The 13,433-nt window shown below is 38.2% G+C and overlaps 1 protein-coding gene across 1 annotated transcript; it reads right to left on the bottom strand.

The window, feature by feature from the left end:
- Window positions 1–4,773: 4,773 nt before the first annotated feature.
- On the bottom strand, window positions 4,774–12,287 carry LOC135323592 (transmembrane protein 18-like). Its single transcript, XM_064497217.1, has 6 exons — window positions 12,275–12,287; window positions 9,830–9,978; window positions 9,391–9,511; window positions 6,816–6,870; window positions 5,870–5,963; window positions 4,774–5,745 (listed from the first exon to the last, which is right to left on the bottom strand). Exons 1-6 carry the CDS (start codon window positions 12,285–12,287, stop codon window positions 5,659–5,661), a joined length of 519 nt encoding a protein of 172 aa, XP_064353287.1. The 3' UTR covers window positions 4,774–5,658.
- Window positions 12,288–13,433: the final 1,146 nt, after the last annotated feature.

Genomic DNA, 13,433 nt, shown 5'->3' with positions numbered 1-13,433 from the left:
GAAAAAGTCTCACTATTAATTAACCTACAAAACCAACACCTTCAAGTACAGCCATTAAACCTGTCTTTAATTCCATTTTTTACAACACTGCAGTGGATCGAATGTAAAAATCCCCAAACTGACAGTTCCCTGGATTCTGTTATAAAATATTTTGTCGTGAAGGGCTGGACACTTTTATACTTTATTTGGTACATCAGCTTCCTGATTTTTGTGATGCTTTTGATTGGTACAAATCTCATAAATCACTGTCTCTTCCAAGGTTGCTACAGGAAGCTGACTACTCTTGCTAATCCCTAAATCAAAGCATGGAGTACGGTATCAGAAGCATGAATGATAGAGTTATTGACCTAAAATGAGTCATGTCTTGAAGGTCCTACCACACATGACTTCAGGAAAAAATATTACTGATGAGCTATTGGTAAATTGTCATTGCAGACTGCAAAGGAGTAATACATTTCTACTTTTGTTTGCATATTTATCCAGATTCCACAAAGCAATTTCTTGAATCATGTGAGGAATTTCTAAAAGCTCCTTGTTTCTACAATACTAAATCCCTTCCAAGGCTAGTGTTCTTCAAGACCAATGTGCATCTGTCCTAATTATATGAAAAACTTCACAACCCACCCTGCCAGTTGTAGTTACCTGGATGCATTTGATTTCACAATGCTAAGATTGAGGTATAAACACAATCCCAGTGAAGGGACTTAGCCTAGGCATCTCCTTGTCCAGCTGAACTTCATTTTGTGTGCCCTCAGGCCATTATGCAAACCCTTTTTCTCAGGTCTTTGCTGGAGCAGATGGGAGGAAGGGGATATTGGATAGTATTTCTTTGATTCAGGATTAACGTGTGTGTTAGAAATGACACTAGGAACTTGTCCATTTTAAGAAATGTGTCTTGTTTCAATCAGTTCTGCTGAATGCCTTTCTGATTTTTATAATGTTTTCAGACCAGAGAGGCCACACATCTGATCCTGACGTTGGTTTCAGCTGGTTCTAACTCTGGACAGTGCCAAAGACAACAAGACCCAGTATCCATGGGACTATTTAAATGTTATACTGTTACAAACACTGACTATTATCGGTTACAGCTCTTTTCCGGGCTTTATTATGTCTGAGAAACTGTATAAGAAAGGATCCTGCAAGTCATATTTAAATGAAATATTTAAATGTGTAAACACAGATACAAACATAGAGGCCTTCCTTTTGAGTCCTGAATTATTCCTATTTGGTACAACACTGTTCCAGTTTTGCAGTAAAACAGTAGTATCAGCACAGCCACAAAGGGGAGGAACTGGTCAGAGGAAAGCAGGCTGCAAAACAGAGGTCTACGTAGCCGATCAGTTTTGAGGTATGAGGCAGGCGTTTCACGAGCATGGCAGGTTAAATTGCCAAAGCTATTCATAGTTGTTCTGTGTATGTGCATGCATGCAAACTGCAGGAAGCGGAGTGAAAACAACTCAGAACTGCAAGTCTGTGTTCTCAAAGAGGGAGCAGAAAGAGAGCTCAGATGGATTCTGAGGATAAATAAGAAACAGAGCAGCAAGATTACAAGCTCAACACACGAGATACAAAGGGGAACGTCCAGTGGAGAACTCTGCACGTACAGCTTCTCAAAGGGAGTCAGAAAGCCTCTGAACTTTGCTGGGTATTGTTTTTCAGAATGCAGAGAAAGACCGAAGTGATTTCAGACACTCTGACAACCTCACTGATGGCTATAAGCAACTGATAGCTATATAACTTAATAAGGACAGCCTTGGTAATGATGCCTTATGTAAGGGTAAATCACAAAGAAATGGGAGATATGCATAAGTTCTGTTAGTTCATGAACAAGACCAGTTCAGTACACTTTCCTGCATATTGTTTGCAAAACATTGTAATTGTTTTCCTTTTAGTTGTTAATAATTGGTTGGAGACAGGCTCCTCCAGGTGAAATGCAGGTGTGAGTGAAGGGGGATATTTATTTCCTTGCCTAATTAAGAAGCTTTAAAATACAAACCAAAACACAATCCTGACTTCAAAACACTACATACGTGCTCATCTTCACTGCTACAAGAAGTGCTTTTGAATGAAAAGAGGAAGAATTTGAATAAACTTTTGCAAGTGACTGGAGATCTATCTTGCAGTTCAGATGACAATTTATGCTTTCGAAAGCTAAGGTCCAAGCATTCCTGGTCATCCTAAAACACTGCAGAAAGTATTTATGAATTTATGGTGAAAAGCATTGCAGAACTGGCTATGAAAGAAATATTTTGAGTCAGCTTTTGCATATGAAACAGTGACATCCAGTGGCTAGTATGGTTAACTATAATGATCTGATGCACAGAAAAACAGATACACTTGTATTTGGTTTGAAAATTAGTTTAAAAAGAAAAAAGAGTAAATTACAGTGAATGTGTAAGAAGAGAGAATCCTAAATTCTAGTTCTTGGAAACTCATGTCTTCTCTGTAGGGAACTTTTCCACAGGGAAAACATCTTCCCATCACATCTCCCAATTAAATAGTATTGGCTAAGGTATTCCGCCTGGCTTAAACATTTGGCTCTCATTCACTTATACATATAAAATTCTAAATAGGCAAAACAACAGTCTCTAAATTCATGATGTAATTATTTTGATTTGACAGCAACTAGGCTCTTACTTTATGCTATTGTAGTATCACTTCATAAATCCAGTCACATAACAAATAAAAACCACGCTTTACTTAATTTTGAGGGTTTCTCTTATGGCTAGACACTGATGTCAAATATTTTGCAAACTTTAACTCTTGAACATAGTGGTTTCCTAGGCAAGGCTAGCTAGAGGACAAATCATCAACCCAGTTATAAGTTTAAGTCTTTCTCAAATGTAGAAAACAGGATGATTTTTCTGACAATCATATATATGAAAGCAACACTGTTTGTGATGAGTAAATTAAATAGTTATATAAGATAAATTATTAAAGTTTAAGTAGTCAGGAAAGCTTTAAAAATGCTTAAAATTTTGAAGTTTGAATTTTGAGATGTTCCTCATTCAAGAAAATATTATGTTTCGGAATTAGGTGCCGTCCATACTTTCACTCATCAATACTTCCAGAAAACAAGCTCACTCCTCTGCCACGTTGACTCTCTATAAACTAAGTAATATCCACCTGCTAGCTACCACATTTTACTAGTGGCATCCAAAATTATCAGATACCATACAGGTAAAACAGATTATTCTTACCTGATGATTAAAAATAAATAAATAACCCCCCTGCCTTTCAAATGTAAGGGTTCACTTTATTAAAAGACTGTGGTGTATTAAAACCTTGTATTAAATAGCAACATTGAGCTGTCAATGCAACACAAAACAAAATACTGCCTGAAAGGTCTATTACATGGAGGGGAAAAAGAAAGTGAACTTTGGCAAGCACAAGATTGTTTTTTTTGATTTTGTTTGGGATCCTCAAAGATGTGGAGAATTGTTTCTGTTAATAAATCTAGGACCAAGCAACAGTAACCCACCTGGGCGATACAGAAAGACACTTATTATCTTGCCTATCTTACGAGAGTTCTGATTGTGGCATCTCTCCAGTTTCACATACACGGGAGGAATTTTCATTTTTCCAACCTCAGACACAAGGAAATGGGTTCAATACTGAAATAGGTAGGGAAAGGTTGCCTTGGATGTACTAAATACAGCAGATTTTTTTGATTGTGAGATATTTGCTGCTTAGGGAACATGCTGCTCTAAACTACCTTATTTACTGTGAATCAAATTCCTACACACAGTGTGCAACGATGCCAAAGGCTATTCTTAATAGGTGATCCCTCAGTACCAGGCAAGGATTTCAACTGAAAACATGTGTAATACTAAAATGATTATACCCTGATATTGTTCTGCTCGTGACCTTTATCTTGTGAACTGTTGTGACAACATTTGTGCGGTCACATTTAGGTCCACAGAAGAAAAACTCTAGACCACAAATTCTGATCTTGCCCCATCTATAAAGACCAAAGCTGAACTTTTCCAAACCAGGCTGGGAGAATTATGTCTATATAAATAGCATAGGCCTATTCTTTGGTCCTGAAGACAAGTTGCACAGGCTATCCTGCAGCCATTTGGCTAAATTCTTTTCACACCTCCAAAACAGTGGCTTTTAGTATGCACCTAAAGGCACATACTATCCACCAGACTACTGCAGACATTTTCAAGAAGTGCCCAAAATTGCACTAGGAGTTGTAACAGAATGGAACACTACAAGTGTCCACACCTGCACATATTTATTTATATGCTAACATACATATATATATATATATGGCCTAAACAGCCTGCAGGTCTTGATAGAGGAATGAATGAGGAAAGCTGTGCTGAGTTAAGGAGTCTCATAACTCATGGGAAAGGTAAAGAAATGGATCCCAGCCTAGCACTTGCACTGCCCTTCCACAACGTTGTGAAGCCCTCCAGAAATAGTTTCACCCTGCCCCATGTGAGGCTCAAACTGTGTATGTGCATGCATTTGCTTATTTTCCTGAAGTATGTAATTCCACCAGTTCACAAATACATGCAAGCTTAGAACCTTAGTAGTGTTCTTTTGCAAGCTAACCTTTGTACTCTACTAAGTTTAATTTTGTAGATCATTTTTCCCATGTCTTAAATGATACATACTTTAGACGAAGCTCTAGGTCTCTGCACAAGGCTTTAACTGCTTCCGCATATAATTTCTACTAAAAAAAGTACATGGACTCTTTTACATTGTATTCATCTCCTTTGCCTCACCAAATTCCCTAAATCTAATATGATCTTTTCACCAGAGTCAATTTGTCATTTCCAGTTCTTTATTAAAAAGTCAAACATTTTATACATGTGTATATACATATGAACAGAATTTTGTAGAACACCTTAAAGCTTCTCCCCTTCCCTTCTGTTCCACAAACTAGCAAAAGACACTATAAAAATTTCATTCATATTTAAGAAAGGATATTTATCTAACTGCATTAAAGTGTAAAATATAAATTGAAACAATTTAGAGATGGTTTTGACTGACTTACACAAATTAAGTACAAGATTTTACCAAACCAGCAATTTGTATGAGAAAGAAAAGGAAAAAAAAAACAATTAAAAATATCAACTGCAATCCAACAATCTGTATTCAAGATACAATGGATAATTTTATTTATAAAATGGTCCTGTATCAGAATTGTTCACTGCCACACAATACATACATGAGATATGAAACTTGATCTACAAAGTAAAATGTTCTGTAGAAGCATGAGTTCTTGAAGTGTTCTGAATATTAGCCCTCATTTACTAGAATCCATAGCACAGCTTCAATTGGCGTAAGTAGAAGACTGGATACTTAATAAATACGTATTTAACACACAGTTAAAAAAAAATACACAGGTGTATGAAAACTGACTGGAAGTTTGTACCGTTATCAGTGTTAATTGTCTTGGTCATGGTAAAAATAGCTTATACTAAAGCACAGAAAGACCTGTTAAGACCAGCCTGTCCTGATTTCATGGCAAAGTTGAGATGTATTGTGAACCCCTGCTTTCACCTCATTATCCATGGCCAAAGGGTGCAAAGTCCTCTCAACATCAGACACAAAAAAACATTGCTGTTCTTGGATAAACATACAAGAAGGACTCATTACATGAAACAGTATTTTTACAAATAATAATAAAAATATTCAACACTTTCAATTCTTCTTTTTCTCTGCTTTAATTCTCTGCTGTAGTGTCTTCAGTTCAGTCATTACATTCAAAGTTCTGTAAACCCAGGTGACCTGAAAAGTATGAGTATTATTACATTCAACTCATTTTTAATATAATGTGTACACACACACATGCACACACACACATTTACTTATCAGTTTCATGAAAGAAGTATCCATTTAAATAAACACATACCACAATTATGATAGTATTCACCAGAAGTGGTGCTGAAAAGACTAGTGAAATAAACATTCCTCTTGAATCAAAGTATTGGTATTTAGAAAATAGCCTGATAGAAAAGAAAAAAAAAAAAAAAGAACATTATTCACTGTATTCCACACAACTTTATATGTTCATAATAGCTGTTCTATATGGATATTGGCCAGATTATCCCACTTCTTGGGAGCCCCAAGCATGGGACAACATTCTACTGTATCAAGCCAGAAGAAAGGGGTCGTCAATATCTAATCAGTTATGAACATTCATTACAATACCAGCCTTTCTTTTTTTTGTAAGGCTTTATTGTTTGACAGAACCCCCCCCCCCCCACACACACATAGTATCTTTCCAGAAAGACTATTAGTATTACTATAGTAATCTTTCCCTGTTACACTGGGGAAAGATTAGTTCAATGCTTACGGAAAAAAGTCATCAGTTTAATTCTGGTACACAGACTAAGTAAACCAGGCAGATTTTCATGATATTTATGCACATAATAAGCATATAAAATACTTAGCGATATTTTTGAGAAATGGTGCTTAACTTCACCTTATTAAACACAAATAGCTAATGAAAAAAAAAAAAAAAAGCCCATGTCCTCTTTCCCTTAACTGTACTACTCTGATTTTCTCTTAGAGTTAGTTTACAACAATCCATGCAAACAAAAAGTGTTTTTCTTCTTTTGATTTTTAGTCAGTAAACACATGTTAACTGTTAGAAAAATTACTCTTTCCTATAAGCTAAGTTGAAACTATATTGCATTGTATGGTTTTGTCCAAAAGGATTTTATCAATCAGTGCAACAGATCTTCCACCATCACATTCTCTTGATGAGACATGAGTGACTCTTTCAATTAATGTTTTTGGTGGAATGATACAAAAAAATAACTCATGCATTTAAATGTGAAAGGGAAAACAGTTACCTCCAATTCATAGCTGCTAATTCATTTATATATTCAGCACAGTAAACTAAACCTACTGTACAACAAAAGAAAAGTATTGTTAGATTCAATACTTCTTTAAAAATAAACAGCAAGTTATCAGTTCTAAGATGTATACGTACTCTACATTAAAATTCCATGATCCTCAGAAAATTGTCACACATTTAACTACATAAAGCCAGTTCTGAATGTTTGAAGTGTCCCATATAGATACTAACAAATATTAAGTGATCAGAAAACATACTTGCAATATTACAAAGAGACATAAAATCCTGCATATCTGAGCTTACAGGAAGAGCTCAGTATACACACGAGTATTTTTTTTTTAAATCAGTATTTTTTCCATCAATCTTGTTGATGATTGCTTCTAAGATAAATCTGTAAAATAAAGTCAGCACTCCCCCCAGACTGGTATAGAATTAAGATATCATTTTAGATGCTTTAGGTTTTATATCCACCATTACTATCTAAAGCTAGTGTACTAAACATTAAGAGTAAATTCACCAGAATTATAAACAAGCATTTATGCAGTTCCTTCCTACATTGCATTGCGTCCAAGTCTTAAAAAGGTAAATCCCTTCTATTTATAGTTTTAACATTTTTGGTCATTAAAATATCTAGGAGAAACACTGTATTTAAAACTGCTTCACAGAAGTGTTTTGAATTCACTTATGAGGACACAGCACAAGCTTTGTTTGTGGTAGGTATATAGCAGAGCAGTCCGCTGCAGTCCAGTGAAAACTAGTATATCCTTATTCAACAGTTATATGTAGCATAAATGCATCAAGACAGCAAGAAAATCCATTGAAATCATATGTTTAATAGAAAAGCAATGAGACTATATATTATCCAATTAAAAAATTTCCTTGTTTTGTTTTTTGTGGAAAATGATACAAGGAGAAACTTAAAACTGCTTCAGTCACTTTAAAGATGACATGCCCAAACCAGTTAAAAAAAAAAAATTTGGTGATATGAAGGGGAATGCCATAATAAACAATATTCTGTATTGTTTTGGCATCAGCTGGGTTATCTTTGTATGGTACTGCACAATATAGACATACTTATCATGGTTTAGCTGTCAAGGTAAACCAGTGTGATAATTTTGTAGTTTCTTTAGTCATTTTTTACTTTGTACAACATAAAATATTTTTTATTGTGGACGTATCACCAGTGGTTCAATTTTTCAGGGACGTACAAGGCTGTGACTTGATAAGGAATTTTTTAAGCACTCATCTCGCTTACAGGAAATTTACATCATACTTGCATTGAAAAGCCATCAAAGATCAGTTCCACTGCAATTTTCAATGCAATTAGTGCTTGGGTGTGCAAATCCATGCTGGTAACACTAAGAATACTTTAGATGAAGAATCTAAAGTAAACCGAGCCAGCATGTCATTAGAAATTCTACATGCCTAACATTAAATTTAAGAAAGAAAATCCTGACTTTTTAAAAGGAACACTTGGGCCTAATGTGTTGTACACGTGGCATCACTATTTCTTCCTCTGTACTCTGCAGTTAGAAATGGATTTACAGAAATTTACTAAGATTTCTATATTAATTTTGGGAGGTAATTTACATCACTGAAACCTTAGCTTTAGCTGAGTTACGCATTTGCAGTTTTGAGAAAACTGTGATTCCCCTTTCAACTTAACTAGTTGACTAAATGATATTTTAAAATGTCAACATAGTCTTCAAGTGGAATTTTTTGCCTGTGATTCTCTTTAACTTGCTCATCCTTCCTCCATTACTCTGTAAGCATGACAGAACTGAGGCAGTGTGTACAGCCATAACTAGAACCACGGTGCTGCTCGCAGCACATGCATATAATCAAATCCATGACATCTTCTAAAACAAATACCCTCCACAAGGCTACTCTTAAGCCAGTCAGCCACAAAGACAGAGCTTTGGTTAGGCAAGGCCACAGAGGATCCTCAGGCTGACCTCTGACAAATCCTGAAACAGCAAACACTGGTACCGCAACGGTAAGAACCAGGTTTGCTCTTCCTCATGCCATTCGCACAGGTGTTAGTCAGGCAGTAGACCAGATCCAGAAATGAATCCAGCCAAAAGCTGGCCATATTTCCTGAAGGGCAGCATTAGAAGAAGGCAGAGAGTAACTGCCAGCTTGTGAGAGTCCTTGTCTGCTTCTCTAGAGTAACAGCAATCTTCTGTGAAGCTGTGATACATAATTAACTATGAAGAAACCTTATTTATCACAAATTCTCCCTAAGGCCAAAGTTTCAAGTCACTACTTCATATAGTCTTGGAAACAAAACAAACAGGCACATATGCTATAACAGCTTCTGTGACAATGAAATGCAAGTAAGTATTATTGTGTACAGGCACATGTATTAATAAAAGAGAAATACTGCTTTGCATGCCCTTTAACTATTGTAAAGCATATCACAAAACCCAGTATTATGCAGACATATACAGAAAATTGTAATTACTAACCTAGAAGAATATCTTTAACAGTATTAGTGGCATAAAGGATGCAGGTGCCGCCTGCCCCCCGAAAGGCAAGTTCAGGGAAGCAGCACTGCACACACTACTCACCCACGCAAAGGAAGTGCCCTATTTGCACCCGATAGTGCTGCAGAGAGAAGCACGTCAGGAGGAAGCAGAGGACGTGGAAAACCGCCAGCCCCACCAGCCAGGGCTCAGACCAGTCCGTCGTCTAAGGACAAAATTAAGACAGACTCGGCGATCACGCAAGCTCCATCAGGCAGCTTTCCTTTCCACACCCCACACGGAAGAGGAAACCCCCTCTCGCCCACCGGCCCCGCTCGCAGCCACGGGGCGCCCCAGAACAACGCCGCCGGGAAGGTGCCCGCGGCCCGGCCGCCCGCCCAAACGCGCCCCCCCGCGCAGGGGCCGAGCCCCACGGCACCCCCGAGGCCGGCGCCGTCCGCACCCCTCCCCTCGCCGGCCCCGCCGCCGCAGCGAGCCGCGAGCGCCGCGGGGAGCCCGGCTGCAGCGAGCGGGGGCGCCTCACCACCAGCACAGTGCCCAGCCCCAGGGGCGCGCCCCGCGGCGCCTCCACGGCGGCGGCGGCAGCGCCCCGCCCCCCGCCCCTCCCCGCCGCCGAAGCCTCGCGAGAAGGCGCCCAACGGCTGCCGCCGCCCAGGCCCTGCTCCGCGACAGCTAGGGGCGGGGGGAGGCCGTTTGCGCGGTGTGGGTGGCGCTTCCAGGGCTTCCCGCCCCCCTCTGGGAGGGCAGAGGCGGCTCTCGGCAGCAGCGCGGGGAGCAGGGCTGCCCCGGTCTTCAGTAAGAATCGTCTTTCCTGCTTCTGGAACTGAAATTTTCTCAGTGGTGACTCGACCCTCTCAGAGAAACGGCAGAAACTCCTGTTAGGTTTTTAGTAGCTGACATACAAGAAGATTGGCAGAGAGTATTTTCTGTGGCAGTTTGTTGCATAGTGTCAGGCTGCTGTCAGGGCTTTCCGGGCCCTTCAGATCTGCAGCCCTGTGCCGTGTTGCCTCTTCGGTCTTCCCTCAGTAACAGTGCCTGGCTTCAGCTGCTTTAGGATGAAACTGCGGGAAAAAAAAAGGACAGTGTTAAGCCTGATTGGAAATTTCTGACTAGAAACCACTTGAACACTCCAGGCAGGAGCTTAAGTCTAGTGAAAAATGCTAATCTTTGCAAAAGAAAAAAAATGGATTAGTGGGCAATGAAAAGGGGATAAGACATCTCATTCACACCTTTGTTTTTGCTAAATGTGTGTAGGTCTCGAGGAACCTACCAGTCTTAAAGACCTATCGCTCTTAAGTAGAAATTTCAAGTTCAGGTTCGTCGGCTAAGACAGCAGGCTTCATGATCTTAACAGAATTATCTTTGTCTGAACCACAAGGCATACTGTTACGCAGTAGCTCTATGCTGTGGTTTTCATGACATTTCTATTGCTGTCATGAAATTATTTTTCCTGAAGGTTTGGCTTACCAGATCTGAAGCTTTGGCTTACATTTTTTGCCAGATCATTTTTATATGAAATTGGGTTTAAAATTTGATTCATGAAAGTTCATGAAGTGCTGCAGGAATGGGAACTCTGACAGCTTTTTTCAAAATGTTTGGAAGTGCAAGTAGAAGTAAACACTATAAACACTTACTCTACCATATAGACAAATACAGGCCTCAGTCTGAACTGTAATCTCTTTTTAGTGTCATACTTCTGCAATTTAGTGTGAGTTACCTAAAACTGAAGATTTTTTTTCCATTTTGTTTTAGGATTTTGGTGGTCTTTTTCTCAGCAACAATAATATCTGGAGGTAAATGAATGGCTTTGCACCATCCTGCTTAATTTTACAATGCTTTAAGTAACAAAGGCTCTCATTTCTACTACTATTCTGATCTTAGTTTTAAGACTGGAAAAAAGAAAAAGATGTTTTCAGCCCACATTATAGATTGGGAAATAAGGCCAAGAGAAATTGACTTGTCATTTAAAAAATCTTACGATTAATGTACTAGATTAAATGATTTGGGATTTCTGTAAATGGGGAATCAGTTTCTTTTAAATTGCTCAGTAACTGACTAGAATAACTGTCTGCAACAGCTGAACAGGTTCAGTGAATGGAAGATATAGTAGATGCTTTATGAGCTGAATATGCTGGTCAGTGGTGAAGCTATCATACAGGCAAGCTGGCTGGATAGAAAGTTAGTGGCTTATTATGACTACAACATACAGTATTGAAAATTTTATGTAGTTTTTACTGTCAGGCACTGTAGAGAGCAGTCAGTGCAAGCTTTATCACAAAATACAGGCTGCTTCTATGAGACTGGCTAGGATAAAGTCAATAATGGTGTTTGTCAGCAGGTGGTAGCAGATGCATAAGTATTACCAACACTTTTGTGTGATATAGGTTAGCTTTCATTTTTCATGGAGAATGGAATGTGAAGCAGAACATACTTAAAAATAACAAATACACACATTGCTCTTTTATAGGGAAAGGCCTGTACATTCTTCCTGTTACAGCTTCTCTGCAGATCCAGCATGCTACATTCAGATCTTAATTTTAAAGATACTATAGAAACAAGAGGTATGCAATATCAATGATGATGTGGAAATATTTCTGTTCTTTTTACTAAGAGTAACTAGACAAATAGGTTTTTAAAACTGAATCTCATTTTTCTATTGTAAGATTCAGATTCCTATATAATTTCTGTCCAGGCTACAGTATAATCCATTTTGATTTTTACAGGAGAAAAAGGAAAATGTATCCCTTTTAACAAAAGAAAAACTTAATTGTGCATAGGTAGGTATCTAAAATTACACATTTATATAAGTTTAGGTTGCTGAAGACCGAGCTCAATGACAAAAAAGATCTGCTTATGGCAGAGAATCTCAAAACTGAGTGCTAAACTATATTTTAATCATAGCACTGGGAGCTGGCCAGCAAATCTGGGTTTGTGCTAGCCACTACTTGGAATTGCCTTTTCTACATACTGTGGAAGGACATGCAGGTTAGAATCTCCAAGTAAATAGGAAGGAACTTTTGTTTTTGAAATTCCCCACACATACTGAAGTGCTGCCTTTTTCTTTTTCTTTTTTTTTTTTTTTTTTTTTTGCCTTTCTTTAACAAATCTGTGAATTAGCAGGTAGATAGTTCTCAGTGATCTTATTTCATTAAGATCCTAAGTGTAGGTTCGTTCTTGTGGTATTGTATTCCTAATTTTTACCTCAAGAAGCTAATGTCCCTTGTAATGCAAGAGCTGTATTTAGAATATCTTTGAAAAATGAAATATCATACCAATATCTGTTGTCCTTGTACCAAGCCAGCCATGTCCTACACTCTTTTCTTCTTTGCCTTTGATACTGTTCTGTCTCTGCAGGGTATGTTCCATTATGAACTGGAGTTTGTTTAGGAGTGATGGTGGTGGTGTGAGCTATCCAAGCTTTCCAAGCTGGGCGAAACAGAATTTATAATAGTCTCAGTTTAAAAAGGCAATTTCTTGGGGAAATGTTATTAGGAACTTTCTTGTTCTTAAACATCAATGAAAAATACACGGAATACAAAATAGAAATAGCTCATGACTTCCCTAATGTGACAAGATCAGTCCAACAACAGGCACGTCCTCTGATCATGAGTTGTTCACACATCAAGAAAGTCAGGTCACAGCTTGCGGTTATTCTGCTATTCTTGTCCTTAACATGCACATTGATTTATGGCTTTGCGTCTTTGAGGGTCTGCTTGGAGTTGGTGAGATTCAAGTTGTTACTTCATTCTTTGAAAGAAACCCTGAAGTTGGTCCCCAGGCATTTCCAACAACCTTTGAACATGGAACCATGATTTCTTAAGCATGTTGTTTTCAAGAGTACTGAGTGGCTGATTGCACCATATCAATGTGCATTGGCCCATTTTTGTTTGGCTTATTGCATTCTGACTGACTCACTCAGAAAGTGTGACCCCAGCCTTGCCAGACAAAGCAGTCTTTGGTGAATTAGGACCAGGTGAAGCCACCCAGTGCAGAAGTTCATCAACAACAATAACCTTGACAAAAAAGCAAAGTACATTACAGTTATAAAAAATGTTAGTAGGAGTTGGGTAGCAAAGTTTGCCTTCCTTTTTTTTTTATTATTATTATCTACCTCACACCAGATTAAT

The sequence above is a fragment of the Dromaius novaehollandiae genome, chromosome 25, assembly GCF_036370855.1.
Source record: "Dromaius novaehollandiae isolate bDroNov1 chromosome 25, bDroNov1.hap1, whole genome shotgun sequence".
Classification (NCBI taxonomy): Eukaryota; Metazoa; Chordata; class Aves; order Casuariiformes; family Dromaiidae; genus Dromaius; species Dromaius novaehollandiae.
This window is presented reverse-complemented; position numbering and strand designations above follow the sequence as displayed.

Excerpts from the sequence above, each read along its gene's own strand:
- LOC135323592 (XM_064497217.1), bottom strand. Across the intron at positions 6,871-9,390 it reads AGGGCACTTCCTTTGCGTGG|TAGGTTTAGTTTACTGTGCT; the intron begins GTGAGTAGTGTG and ends TTTGTTGTACAG. Across the intron at positions 5,746-5,869 it reads TGAATACTATCATAATTGTG|GTCACCTGGGTTTACAGAAC; the intron begins GTATGTGTTTAT and ends CATACTTTTCAG.